The sequence below is a fragment of the Macaca fascicularis genome, chromosome 16 (assembly GCF_037993035.2).
Source record: "Macaca fascicularis isolate 582-1 chromosome 16, T2T-MFA8v1.1".
Classification (NCBI taxonomy): Eukaryota; Metazoa; Chordata; class Mammalia; order Primates; family Cercopithecidae; genus Macaca; species Macaca fascicularis.
Genome location: NC_088390.1, coordinates 7220790 through 7235000, shown reverse-complemented (window position 1 = coordinate 7235000; position 14211 = coordinate 7220790). Strand labels below are relative to the sequence as shown.

General features: G+C 53.3%; 1 protein-coding gene across 4 annotated transcripts; it reads left to right on the top strand.

Moving 5' to 3' along the window:
• The first annotated feature begins 8321 nt into the window (after positions 1 to 8321).
• Positions 8322 to 14037, top strand: ASGR1 (asialoglycoprotein receptor 1). 4 transcript variants are annotated; one of them, XM_045375473.2, is made up of 9 exons: positions 8322 to 8499; positions 9043 to 9188; positions 10391 to 10507; positions 10646 to 10741; positions 10820 to 10891; positions 13001 to 13087; positions 13174 to 13325; positions 13398 to 13504; positions 13631 to 14037. In XM_045375473.2, exons 2-9 carry the CDS (start codon positions 9119 to 9121, stop codon positions 13803 to 13805), a joined length of 876 nt encoding a protein of 291 aa, XP_045231408.2. In that variant the 5' UTR covers positions 8322 to 8499; positions 9043 to 9118; the 3' UTR covers positions 13806 to 14037. The 4 variants fall into 4 exon arrangements, with proteins under 4 accessions (XP_045231408.2, XP_005582755.2, XP_073874531.1 ...); XM_005582698.4 differs by having other exon boundaries at positions 8322 to 8503; XM_074018430.1 differs by lacking the exon at positions 10391 to 10507.
• The last annotated feature ends 174 nt before the right edge of the window (positions 14038 to 14211 follow it).

Below are 14211 nucleotides of genomic sequence, written 5' to 3'. Positions count from 1 at the left end.
CCTTAGGGAACTTTGGGTCCATCCAGTGGAGATGACAGACTATATAGGGAGTAAGTGAACACAGAGCGTTTAGACAATGATGGGTGCTATTATGCAAAGAGAGTGATGGCCCTTGCTGGTTTAGACCGGGCAGTCAGGGAGGCCCCTTGCAGCAGCATGTGGGTTGAGGCCTGAAGGACAACAAAGACTGGGGTGGTGAGAGTGTGCCAAGTAGAGAGAGGAACAGTCTGGAAGGAATCAATTTGAAAGGTTGAAGGGTAGAAGGAGACCATTGAAGTGGAGGACAGAGAGAAACAGAAGGTGTGTCAGAGAAGTCAGAGAGGCCTGGCACACAGGACTTTCCGTGGATTTATTCAGAGTGGCATAGAAGCTGCTGGAGGGCTGTGAAGGGAACACGGGTTTGTCCCTGAGCAGGTTACTCTGGGTGTGGAGGGGAATATACAGCAGGGGGCAATGGAGAGCCAGCTAGGCTGTTGCTGGGGTTAGGATGAGGGATGATGGTGGAGTCACTGTCACTTTGGGGAGAGCTTAACCTCTCTAAGCCTCAGTATACCTAGCTGTAAAATGGAAATAACTACCTACCTTGCTGGATACCTGTGAGGAATTAATGGTAAAGTACATGTAAAGCCCTCAGCACAGTGCCTGACGCATAGTAGAAAATGGTAGCAATTATTGTCATTGGCCTCTTGGTCTATTTTCAGATATGGATAAACCCAAAAGTTAAAGCCTGGAATCATTTGGAGTTTTTACAAGTTTTACCCTCAAAAAGTAGGAAAGAGGCAGGCCAGGCATGGTGGCTCACGCCTGTAATCACAGCACTGTGGGAGGCTGAGGTGGGCGGATCACAAGGTCAGGAGTTCAAGACCAGCCTGGCCAACATGGTGAAACCCTGTCTCTACTTTAAAAAAAAAAGCTGGGTGTGGTGGCAGGCGCCTGTAGTCCCAGCTACTCCAGAGGCTGAGGCAGGAAAATCGCTTGAACCCGGGAGGCGGAGTTTGCAGTGAGCCCAGATCGTGCCATTGCACTCCAGCTTGGGCGACAGGGTGAGACTCTGTCTCTAAAAGAAAGTAGGAAAGAGGTGTAGACAGGGTTCTGGGTCAGAGAATCCTGGCTGTCCCAAGGTTGAAAAGGTGGGTGTGCCTGGGGTGGACAGAGTGGTGTTGAGGACAGAGACCCTGCTGGAGACACGGAGCTTGGGCACCCATTTCTGCAGGCCAGCTTCTTGTCAACTGCAGAGACGGGATATTGAAGCTCTTGGGGTGGGTTGTGTCAGCTCAGATTTAAACTTGTGTGCAGAGGCCCGTCTGCTCCTCTCAGCACTGGTGATCCCGCACTTCCCTTGCCCCAGTGCACAGCCCTCCAGCCCGAAAGGTTGGAGGACAGCCTTCCTTTTCCTCACCCTCCCCTGCTTCATCTCAACCCAATTGCTGCTCAGCCTTTTCTAGATATGGGGCCATCAGCTGCCCTCTCTGGGAAGTTGGTGAAGAGCCCCTGCTTTGCCCCTCCTGCCCGTTTGTTCAGGTGCCTCTTCTTTAGCTCTGCGGATGTTAGACTCCCTGCAGGCCTGGGAGGAGGTCTAGCTTCAGCCCTTGGGTGCACAGGCCCATCCCAACCATGAGGCTGGAAAGTGCTCCGAGAGTGTTGGCAGTGACTGAGGGAGCTCAGAACCCTCCTTCTCCATAGCAGGGGAAGGGACTGTCTCAACTCAGACAACCCCTGGGCCACCAGCTCTGTCCCAGCGAAGTTGCTAACCACCCTCCGGGGTGTGGGGACAGACATCCTCTGCCATTCTGATCCCAATCTTCCCCCTTTTCTCCTCCTCCCACACTGGAAGAGGCCTTGGAGGTCTAATGCAACTCATGGCTGTGTTGCTGAGAATGAAACTGAAATCAGCTAGCACGTGCTGAGTACCTGGTGTGTGCCGGCACTGCGCTAGGTGCTTTTAACTCATTATCCCGTTTAACCTTGATGAGCAGTCTGAGCCGGGCATGAACCCATTTTCCAGATGAGGGCAAGGTGGAGCAGGTCCGGCTGATGGAGGGCCTCAGGCTGGTTTTGCAGCACGAGCATCCTTCCTGGAGCCTCAGGCCTTCAGCAAGCTTCCTGTTCAGCAGCCAGAAGCCCTCTTGCTTCCAGCCCTTCTCCTCTGTTCACCAGCTGCTCAGGCCTCCCCCAACCTGAAAATACTCCACTCTTCCTGATTCACCCTCATGGGAAGTTCATTTCATTATCTCTCCCTAGCAATATGTATATATATTTTTTTGGCTGGGCGCGGTGGCTCACACCTCTTATCCCGGCACTTTGAGAGGCCAAGGCGGGCGGATCACAAGGTCAGGATATCGAGACCATCCAGGCTAACGCGGTGAAACCCCATGTCTACTAAAAATACAAAATAAATAAATAAATAAATACATCAGCCAGGTGTGGTGGCGGGCGCCTGTAGTCCCAGCTATTTGGGAGGTTGAGGCAGGAGAATGGCGTGAATCCGGGTGGCAAAGGTTACAGTAAGCTGAGATCGTGCTAACCTAACTCTTACTCTCTCTCTCTCTCTCTCTCTCTCTATATATATATATATATATATATTTTTTTTTTTTTTTTTTTTTGAGATGGAGTCTCGCTCTGTCACCCAGACTGGAGTGCAGTGGCGTGATCTTGGCTCACTGCAACCTCCGCCTCCCGGGTTCAAGCAATTCTCCTGCCTCAACCTCCAGAGCAGCTGGGGCGCCTGTAGGCGCCCGCTGCCACGCCCGGCTAATTGTTTTGTATTTTAGTAGAGACTTGGTTTTACTGTGTTGCCCAGGCTGGTCTCCAACTCCTGAGCTCAGGCAATCCGCCCACCTCGGCCTCCTAAAGTGCTAGGATTACAGGCGTGAGCCACGGCACTCGGCCTCCCGAGCAATATTTAACTTGGTACTCACAGTCCCCAGAGCTGGCCCTGAAGCTTGGATGACTGGCAGTCCTGGGTGCTTCCTCCTGCTTCTCCCACTGGCAGGGACTGTGCTCGGCTGCTTTCTTTCCACCATGCCCTGTCACGGGGCGGGGTCACCACGGGGCACTTTGCCACACCTGGACCTCGCCCACTCTGCTTTCAGAGGCTCCTGCTCACAAGTCTCTTCAGACTCCAGACCCATCTACAGTAGCCTCTGGACCCTGGGCAGCTGTGCCACTGTCCCCCGCCTCCCTGGTCCCCTCCTGAGTGCACATTCAGTAGCTACCAGGTCTACGTCATTCCTCTACTGAAGTTCTGCTCATCTGGCCCTCCCCGTCTGGCCTCTAGCCTCACATTTTCTCACTGAGACCAACGCAGCAGCCTCCTGATCATCTCCCTGCCTCTGGGCAAACCATCTCTGAGCCATCACCCGCCCCAAGGCCAGGCTGTTGTTAAGCTCACAGATCTGACCTCACCACTGCCCTGACTGCAACTCTTTATGGGCCTTCCTTTGTTATGAGCAATACAAAATTAATACATGAGACTTTCTCCACAAGGAAAATCCAAGGTCCATATCCTTTAAAATTCTTCAATATTTGAAAACATTGTTAATTTTTATTAAAGAAAAATATTTATTTATTTATTTATTTATTTATTCTGAGACGGAGTCTCGCTCTGTCACCAGGCTGGAGTGCAGTGGCGCGATCTTGGCTCATTGCAACCTCCGCCTCCCAGGTTCAAGCCATTCTCCTGCCTCAGCCTCTCGAGTAGCTGGGACTACAGGCATGTAGAGAAAGGGTCTTGGTCTGTTACCCAGGCTGGAGTGAAGTGGCATAATCTTGGTTCACTGCAACCTCTGCCTCCCAGGTTCAAGCGATCCTCTCACCTCAGCCTCCAGAGTAGCTGGGACCACAGGCATGCGCCACCACACCTGGATAATTTTTTGTATTTTTGGGTAGAGACAGGGTTTTGCCATGTTATCTAGGTTTGTCTTGAACTCTTGAGCCCAAGCCATCTGCTTGCCTCAGTTTCACAGAGTGCTGGGATTACAGGCATGAGCCACAGTGCCTGGCCAAAAAATAAATTTATTTATTTATTTATTTATTTATTTATTTATTTATTTATTTATTGAGACAGAGTCTCGCTCTGTCGCCCAGGCTGGAGTGCAGTGGCCGGATCTCAGCTCACTGCAAGCTCCGCCTCCCGGGTTTACGCCATTCTCCTGCCTCAGCCTCCCGAGTGGCTGGGACTACAGGCACCTGCCACCTCGCCCGGCTAGTTTTTTTTTTGTATTTTTTAGTAGAGACGGGGTTTCATCGTGTTAGCCAGGATGGTCTCGATCTCCTGACCTCGTGATCTGCCCGTCTCGGCCTCCCAAAGTGCTGAGATTACAGGCTTGAGGCACCGCGCCCGGCTATTTATTTATTTTTTGAGATGGAGTCTCGCTCTGTCGCCCAGGCTGGAGTGCAGTGGCGCAATCTTGGCTCACTCCAGGCTCCACCTCCCGGGTTCGCGCCATTCTCCTGCCTCAGCCTCCCAAGTAGCTGGGACTACAGGTGCCCGCCACCACGCCTGGTTAATTTTTTTTTTTTTTGTACTTTTAGTAGACACAGGGTTTCACCACGTTAGCCAGTATGTTCTCGATCTCCTGACCTCATGATCCGCCCACCTCGACCTCCCAAAGTGCTGGGATAACAGGTGTGTTTTCCTGTCACCCAGCCAAAAAATTTATTTTCAAGAAAGGCATTCACATTTATTAACATACACAGGGATAAACCACAGAGTGGTTACCCTAACCAAGGTATATAATTTTTTTTTTTTTCTCCCAAGACGGAGTTTCGCTGTGTCGCCCAGGCTGGAGTGCAGTAGCTCGATCTCGGCTCACTGCAACCTCCACCTCCTGGGTTCAAGTGATTCTCCTGCCTCAGCCTCCCGAATAGCTGGGATTACAGGCGCCCGCCACCATACCTGGCATATATGTGTGTCTGTGTGTGTATATATATATATACACACACACACATATATATATATATATATATATATATATTTTGTATTCTTAGTGGAGACGGGGTTTCACTATCTTGGACAGGCTGGTCTTAAACTCCTGATCTCATGATCCACCCACCTCGGCCTCCCAAAGTGCTGGGATTACAGGTGTGAGCCACCGCACCTGGACTATAATCTTTAATTAAATTAAATTAATTTATTTACTTATTTTGAGACAGGATCTCACTCTATCATCCAGGCTGGAGTGCTGTGGTACCATCATAGCTCACTGTGGCCTCAACTCTTGGGCTCAAGTGATCCTCCTACCTCAGCCTCCCAAGTAGCTGAAACTACAGGCACGATGGGGTCTTGCTATGTTGCCCCGTGTGCCTCAAACTCCTGGCCTCAAGCAGTCCTCCTGCCTTGACTTCCCAAAGTGTTGGGATGACAGACGTGAGCCACCAGAGTTGGCCTAACATGTTCTTAAAGGAATAAATGTAAAGGATGCGTGAATTCTCAGAGGGCATCGATCTACTGCCATTGTGGCATAGTTTTGTTTTTAGCTACTTTTTCGTTTTCAGTATTATCTCTGGTATTTTGCAGAGGGCCTGGAAGTTAGTGGCCTGGTACATGGTATTATTTGTTTCCCTTCCATATCTGACTTCCGTTCTAAAGTTACTTGCTTTGCCAAGTGTGGTGGCACGAACTTGTAATCCTAGGTACTCAGGAGGCTGGGGAGGGAGGATTACTTGAGGCCAGGAGTTTGAGATCAGTCTGGGCAACACAGTGAGACCCTCATCTCTAATAATAATAATAATAATAATAATAGAATAAATGTTATTGGCTTTGGAGGGTGTTTTTTAGCACTGATCCAAGCCCTGCCCCCTAATCAATGAGTTTGGGGAATGAGGGTTATAGAGTAGAAATCAGATTTGAAAGTCTCTTACTCTAGTATAATGTGCAAACAGAAAAATGCACATATCATAAGTGCACAGCTTTCTGCAGTTTTGCAAGCTGAACACCACCACGGTGTAACCAGCATCCAGACCCAGGAGCTGAACTTTTCCATCATCCCCAAGCGCCTCTTGTGCTCTCGGCTAGTCAGTATTTCTGCGAGGGAGGCATGGTGGCGGGCACCTGTAGTCCCAGCCACTTGGGAGGAGGAGGCAGGAGAATGGCGCGAACCCGGGAGGTGGAGCCTGGAGTGAGCCAAGATTGCGCCATTGCACTCCAGCCTGGGTGACAGAGCGAGACTCCATCTCAAAAAAAAAAAAAATTCTTTTTTTTTTTTTTTTGAGATGCAGTGTCTCTCTCTGCGCCCACACTGGAGTGCAGTGGCACGATCTCGGCTCACTGCAACCTCTGTCTCCCAGGTTCAAGCATTTCTCCCACTTCAGCCTCCCATGTACCTGGGACCACAGGTGCCTGCCACCATACCTGGCTAATTTTTGTATTTTTAGTAGAGACAGGATCTTGCCATGTTGGCCAGGCTGGTCTCGAACTCCTGACCCTCAGTTAATCCGCCTGGCTCGGTCTCCCAAAGTGCTGGGATTACAGGCATGAGTCACCGCACCCAACCAGGTGACCACTATTCCGACCGAAATAATGTAGGTTCATTTGCCTGAATAAGCCAGATTGTAAGTGATTATATTAGAGGATGTTTAATTAACAGCCCAACAGTCAACAAAATCATTGGCCATTGTCCCAGCACATGTAAATGACACGGTGGTTGTCAGGACACAGACAAAGGAGGGCACACACAGAGCTGTCACATTTTATGCAAGGGATGTGTTCCTGAATATCTCACATCATTGAAAATTCTCAAAATTCAAGCCTTGTTTTCTCACTGAAATAACTGTAAAGTAGGATTTGGATGACTTCACATTTGGACCTAAAGTGAGACTTATTACCTTTTTTTTTTTGAGACAAAGTCTTGCTCTTGTCACCCAGGCTGGAGTGTAATGGCGCGATCTCAGCTCACTGCAACCTCCGCCTCCCGCGTTCAAGCGATTCTCCTGCCTCAGCCTCCCGAGTAGCTGGGATTACAGGCCTGCACCTGGCTAATTTTTATATTTTTAGTAGAGACGCAGTTTCACCATGTTGGCCAGGCTGGTCTCAAACTCCTGACCTCAGGTGATCCGCCCACCCTGGCCTCCCACAGTGCTGGGATTACAGGCATGAGCCACTGTAGCCAGCTTAAATTTATTATCTTTTTTTTTTTTTTTTTTTTTTGAGATGGAGTCTTGCTGTCACCAGGCTGGAGTGCAGTGGCACGATCTTGGCTCACTGCAACCTCTGCCTCCTGGGTTCAAGCGATTCTCCTGCCTCAGCTTCCTGAGTAGCTGGGATTACAGACATGCACCACCATGCCCCGCTAATTTTTGTATTTTTGGTAGAGACGGGGCTTCATCATGTTGGCCAGGCTGGTCTTGAACCTCTGACCTCAGGTGATCCACCCGCCTTGGCCTCCCACAGTGCTGGGATTACAAGCGTGAGCCACTGCGCCCAGCCAAGATTATCTTTAATACTGTCTGATTTCCAAGTGAGCATAATTCAAATTCACATGGCTCTCTCTGAAGCTCCGTGGGGCTGTAAGGGACCATGGTTTAGCATCTCTGGGACACTGGAGCCCAGCTGTGTCAACCGGATGGGATCCTGGCTCTGGGTGTGGTTTTGGGGCCTGAACGCAGTGCCTGAAGTCAGGCTGCTCAGGTTCTAGTCTACCCTTTGCTTCATCCTTGCAGCATGACCCTGGGAAATCTCTTACCTTATAGGGCCTTAGCTTTCTCATCTGTGAAATGTGATGTGCTCTGGGGATAATGAGAGAAGTTCATGAACGCGGTGACCTGAGGCACAGAGTAGCAGCGAATGGAGGTTTGCTGGCACCATTCCCAGCGGAGGCTCGCCTGCCTCTCCCGGAACCAAACCGGCCCTCATGCTGCTTGGAAGACTTTACTCCCCAGGAGAGGGAAGCAAGTCAGGCCAGAGCTGGGAAGCCTGGGGCTCGGCCCCGCAGGGAACTGGGGCCTGCAGCTCATGTGCCAGGGTCACAGGCCTGGATTGGGCAAGAGCAGAGAACCGGTTCCTCTGATCCTGTTCAGGGATATTTGGAGACACCAATAGTTCTGGGGAATTTAGAGGCAGGAAGCGAAACGGGGAGGGAGGGGGGATATGGCAAATCCCACCCCAGCGCCTCCTGGCCTGGCACCCCTCCCAAACGGTGCACGGAAGAGTAAGGTGACTGGCCTGTGTGGTGGCAACATGATTCTCCTCCCTGGGGAGGAGAGCAGAGGCAACCCATCCCCCACTCCCGCCCCCACACTCCCCTAAGTCCCAATCCATTTCCACCCCTGTTTACTGTCCAAAGTCCCGGGCACTGGAGATGCCACGTTTGGCGTGCTTGGACACACAGACACGCAGACACAGAGACACCGGGGCCCAGGGCCCTCCTATGGACCCTGCCCGCTCCCACTCCATCGTCCACGGCTGTCCACCCACCCCCATTCTCCAAGCTTCAGCCCCCCTCCTTAGTCCGGCATCTGCACAGCACTGAAGAACCTGGGAGTCAGACCCTGAGACCCCGAGCAAGTAAAACGGGTCGAGAGGCGGCGGGAGGCTGGCTGGGGGTGCAGGGCTGTGGAGGAAAGCCAGGCTGTGTGGGGGGTGCTGGTGGGAAACATCAGAGGACAGATTCTGGATGTCAGGCCTGGGGGTGGACGGAGGAAAGAAGAAGGGTCTCGGCCGGGCGCGGCGGCCCACGCCTGTAATCCCAGCACGTTGGGAGGCTGAGGAGGGCGGATTGCCTGAGCTCAGGAGTTCAAGACAAGCCTGGGCAACACGGTGAAACCCTGTCTCTACTAAAATACAAAAAATTAGCTGGGTGTGGTGGCGGGTGCCTGTTGTCCCAGCTACTCGGGAGGCTGAGGCAGGAGAATCGCTTGAACCTGGGAGGCAGAGGTTGCAGTGAGCCGAGATCGCCCCACTGCACTCCAGCCTGGGGACAGAGCAAGACTCCGTCTCAAAAAAAAAAAAAAAAAAAAAAAAAAAAAAAAGAGAGAAAGAAAGAAGAAAGGTCTCCATGGAGCCGTCAATCAGATGGGAGTAAAAAGATGGGCCCCTCATTCCAGCTCTAGTCCTCGTGAGCCCCCACCTCAGCCCCAGCCTCAGCCTTGACTCAGTCCCAGCTCCAGCACCAGCCCTATCATGACCAAGGAGTATCAGGACCTGCAGCATCTGGACAATGAGGAGAGTGACCACCATCAGCTCGGAAAAGGTGAGGGCCGCCTTGCCCTGCCTCTACAAGGCGAGAATTTGGCGGTTCTCCACCCCCCAGCCACAGCTCCTACTCTTGCCCGTGAGCCTGGCTCTCTCTGCGTCTGTCTCCCTCTCCCAACACTGGGAAAAGTGTCGGAGCTGCCCCTCTCAAGAGAGGGGCAGGGTGTGGAGTTGGAGTCCCTTTCTTGGTGACAGCTGCCCAAAGCTTTCCTGTGCCTCCTGGCACTGGGGGTAGACCCAGGGGGTGTGGGAACAGCTGGAAGTTGGAAAGATGAGGTCACTGTTGGCTTTCTATGACAAAGTCAGGCCCCTCTTCCTTTCCCCTTCCAACACCCCCCAGGGAGCCCTGGTCGTGCGTGCGTGTGTGTGCCCGTGTGTGCGTGTGCGCGTGCCTGTGTGTGTCAGTGATCAGTTTGGTGAAGTGGGCAAAGGTTTCTGCGAAGGGTCTGAGGATTCTGTGACGGGGGATGAGGGATCTCTGACCTGAGGGAGAACGACACCCTCTTGCTTCAAAAGCAAATTCCCCTTGACCCATTTCTTTGTCCTCCGAGCAGGCACTTGTTTAGGCTGGGCAAGGCTGAAGTTCTTGGGGGATGGGGTGCAGCGCGTTTTGACGGAAGGAGGGTCCGCAGCGGAGGAGAGAGGCCAGGGAGAGCCCCAGGCGGGCCCCCCACCCTCCAACTCTCAGGACACAGGGCTAACGTGTCTCTTCCCCCTGCTGGGTGGAAGACTTGAGGGCCTGAAGGGTAGCTATTGCACCTTCTCTCCCTGCGCGCAGCCAAAGACGAGTGGAATTCACGGACAGAGAAAGAAACCTCCCGCCTTTTCCCACTTTCAGGGGAAGCAGCAGCGGCTCCGAGGCGCGGGTCACTCACTTGCGTTGCAAGGCGCGGGAGGAGGGGGTGGACCGAGGCTCCTGGATTGGCTGCAGTGACGCAGTCATGCCATTAGGTGTCAGCAAAAGCTCAGGGCCTCAGTGGGATGGGGCGGCTCAGCGCTTAGCCCCCCTCCCCAGCCCTCTTTTCTCCCCGATTTCCAGTTGCCTCTGGCCCTGCAGGGTCGCCCACCGCCCGCATTTTTTCATGTGCATGGTTCCTCCTAGACTACTAGGGCCGCCTTAGCTTGCTCCCCTTTCAGGACCCCGGAGCTGTGCCAGGCTCCCCTCTGTCCCCGCGCTCCTGACACCCCCTCCTCTCGCAGGGCCACCTCCTCCGCAGTCCCTCCTGCGGCGTCTCTGCTCCGGCCCTCGCCTCCTCCTGCTCTCCCTGGGCCTCAGCCTCCTGCTGCTGGTGGTTGTCTGTGTGATCGGATCCCAAAGTGGGTGCCCCAGGGGTGGGCAGGGAAGGGGGCAACATTGGGGGGTGTTGACGGGGTACCGTGGCGAAGGAGTGGTGGGTGCGGTGGTGGTGGACACAGCGCTCCCATTTTGTTCTCTCTGCACCCTCTCCTGGCCAGACGCCCAGCTGCAGCGGGAGCTGCGGGGCCTGAGAGAGACGCTCAGCAACTTCACAGCGAGCACCGAGGCCCAGGTCAAGGGCTTGAGCACCCAGGGTGAGGGCGCTGAGGCGGGGCTGGGGCTGGGGCTGGGGCTGGGGGGCTGTCGGGACGCTGAGCGAGTCTCTCCCGCAGGAGGCAATGTGGGAAGAAAGATGAAGTCGCTGGAGTCCCAGCTGGAGAAACAGCAGAAGGACTTGAGTGAAGGTCAGAGAGGGAGTGTGTGTGTGTGTGTGAGAGAGTGTGAGAGTGTGAGAGTGAGTGGATGTGTGTGAGAATGAGAGGGAGTGTGTGTGTGAGTCTGTGAGTGTGTGAGAGTGTGAGTGTGTGGATGTGTGTGAGAATGAGAGCGAGTGTGTGTGTGTGTGAGAGTGTGAGAGTGAGTGGATGTGTGTGAGAATGAGAGGGAGTGTGTGTGTGAGTCTGTGAGTGTGTGAGAGTGTGAGTGTGTGGATGTGTGTGAGAATGAGAGGGAGTGTGTGTGTGAGTCTGTGAGTGTGTGAGAGTGTGAGAGTGTGTGGATGTGTGTGAGAATGAGAGGGAGTGTGTGTGTGAGTCTGTGAGTGTGTGAGAGTGTGAGTGTGTGGATGTGTGTGAGAATGAGAGGGAGTGTGTGTGTGAGTCTGTGAGTGAGAGTGTCAGTGTGTGGATGTGTGTGAGAATGAGAGGGAGTGTGTGTGTGAGAGTGTATGAGAGTGAGTGTATGGATGTGTGTGAGAATGAGAGGGAGTGTGTGCGTGAGTCTGTGAGTGTGTGAGAGTGTGCGTGTGTGGATGTGTGTGAGAATGAGAGGGAGTGTGTGTGTGAGAGTGTATGAGAGTGAGTGTATGGATGTGTGTGAGAATGAGAGGGAGTGTGAGTATGTGGATGTGTGTGAGAATGAGAGGGAGCGTGGGTGAAAGTGTGTGTGTGAGAATGAGAGGGAGTGTGTGTGAGTCTGTGTGAATGAGAGGGAGTGCGGATGGGTGTGTGCGAGTGTGAGTCTGTGTGTTTATGTGAGTGTGTATCAGTGTATGTGTGTGAGAACGTGTGTGTGTTAGTGTGTTGCGTGTGTGTGAGACTAAGTATATGTGTAAGTGTACATGAGTGTAAGTATATGTGTGTGAATGTGCATGTTATGTGTGTGTATGTGCGTGTTGTGTGTAAATGTGAGTTGTGTGTGCTTGTGTGAAAGAGTATATATGTGTTGTGTATGTGGCTGAGGGTGTGTGTGTGGTGTGTGTAGTGGGTGAGGGTGTGTTGTGTGTGTGTTGTGTGAATGTGTGTATGGTAGTGAGGGTGTGTGTGTCTGTGTGAAGGTGTGTTGTTTTGTGTGTTTGGGTGAGTGTGTGTGTGGGTGTGTGTGGTGTGTGTGTGGGTGTGTGTGTTGTGTGCGTGTGTGAGAGTGTGGGTGAAGGTGTGTGTTGAGGGTATGTAGGTTAGGGTGTGTTCTGTGTGTGTGTGAGGGTGTGTGTTGTGGGTGTTTTGTGTGTGAGTGGGTGTGTAAGGGTGTGTGGTGTGTATGTGGGTTAGGGTGTGTCTGTGTGAGGGTGTGTTTTGTGTGTTGTGTGTATGTGGGTTAGGGTGTGTTATGCGTGTGTTTTGTGTGTTGTCTGTGTGTATGTGGGTTACGGTGTGTTGTGTGTGAGGGCGTGTTGTGCGTGTTGTGTACGTGTGTGTTGTGTGTGAGGGCGTGTTGTGTGGCTGTGTATTTGTGTGAGGGTGTGTTGTGTGTCTGTGTTTGGGTGTGTTCTGTGTATGTGGGTTAGGGTGTGTTGTGTCTGCATGTGTTTTGTGTTTTGTGTGTTGTCTATGTGGGTTAGGGTGTGTTGTGTGTGGGTGTGTTGGGTGTGTTGTGTGTTTTGTGGACGTTTGTGGGTTAGGGTGTGTTGTGTCTGTGGGTGGGTTAGGGTGTGTTGTGTGTCTGTGTGTTGTGTGTTGTTTTGTGTGTCTGCGTGTGTGTCTGCGGGTTAGGGTGTGTTGTGTTTTGTGTGTTGTCTGCGTGTGTATGTGGGTTAGGGCATGTTTGTGTGTGTGTGAGGGTGTGTTGTGTGTATTTGTGTGTTTTGTGTATGTGGGTTAAGGTGTGTTGTGTGTGTTTTGTGTATTGTCTGTGTGTATGGGGGTTAGGATGAGTTGTGTGTCTGTGTGAGTGTGTGTAAGGGTGTGTTGTGTGTGTAGGAGTGTGTGTGTATGGGGGTCTCTCAGGCCAACTCCACTGCTGTTTGTGGCACTGCGATGGGTGTTCGGGTCCCAGCAGGAGGATGTGGGGCTGACCTCGTTTCCCTCCCCGCGGGTCCCGCATCTCCTTTCGCTCCCCTCCGCCCGTCTTCCCAGATCACTCCAGCCTGCTGCTCCACGTGAAGCAGTTCGTGTCTGACCTGCGGAGCCTGAGCTGTCAGATGGCGGCGCTCCAGGGCAATGGTGAGGAGGCCAGCCCGGCCCGCTCTCTGCCGCCCCGGCGCCCCCGGGCAGCGCCTTAGCCCCTGCGCCCGGTTTCTCCCGCTCAGGCTCAGAAAGGGCCTGCTGCCCAGTCAACTGGGTGGAGCACGAGCGCAGCTGCTACTGGTTCTCTCGCTCCGGGAAGGCCTGGGCCGACGCCGACAACTACTGCCGGCTGGAGGACGCGCACCTGGTGGTGGTCACGTCCTGGGAGGAGCAGGTGAGGACCCGGAGGGTCTGGGAGGCCGGCTGGCCTCGGGGAGAGATCACCACCCGCCTCCTCTCTCCTCAGAAATTTGTCCAGCACCACATAGGTCCTGTGAACACCTGGATGGGCCTCCACGACCAAAACGGGCCCTGGAAGTGGGTGGACGGGACGGACTACGAGACGGGCTTCAAGTGAGTGCGCGCCCTCCCTCGGCCTGGGTCCGGCCGCCTTCCCGCCTGGGGCCCTGGGCGGAGGGGTCTGGAGCGACCTGGCCGCGGGTCCGACCTCCTGGGGCCCACAGCTGGCTCTGTCCCCAGGAACTGGAGACCGGAGCAGCCGGACGACTGGTACGGCCACGGGCTCGGGGGAGGGGAGGACTGTGCCCACTTCACCGACGACGGCCGCTGGAACGACGACGTCTGCCAGAGGCCCTACCGCTGGGTCTGCGAGACAGAGCTGCACAAGGCCAGTCAGGAGCCACCTCTCCTTTAATTTATTTCTTCAGTGCCTCGACCTGCCGCAGGGGTCCGGGGTTGGGAATCCGCCCGTCTGGGGGCCTCTTCTGCTTTCTCGGGGATTTTCATGTAGGATTTTAAGGGAAGGGGAAGGATAGGATGATGTTGGGAAGGTGGGGGGCTTGAAACCCGTGGCGCTTTCTGTAGTTTGCACGTTATCATTGTCAACTTTTTTTTTTTTTTTTAGAGTAAAAAGAAATATACCTAAACGTTCTATGAGTTATCTGGTTATTGGGGATTCGGAAGCAGGAGTGGGCTGGTTGGCATTAGGAAGCCTTGGCGGGCATGGTAGCATCATGATAACTGTGTGGGCTTTGGGCCAGAATGGCCAGACTTTGTTATTTAGAGATATGTGAGTTTGGGCAAATTATTCTGTTCTCTGT

Bases quoted from the DNA above. Each gene is read 5' to 3' on its own strand.
- ASGR1 (XM_045375473.2), top strand. From the start codon at position 9,119: ATGACCAAGGAGTATCAGGACCTGCAGCATCTGGACAATGAGGAGAGT. The intron at 10,742-10,819 runs GTGAGGGCGCTG...TCTCTCCCGCAG, and splicing joins CAAGGGCTTGAGCACCCAGG to GAGGCAATGTGGGAAGAAAG. The intron at 13,088-13,173 runs GTGAGGAGGCCA...TCTCCCGCTCAG, and splicing joins GGCGGCGCTCCAGGGCAATG to GCTCAGAAAGGGCCTGCTGC.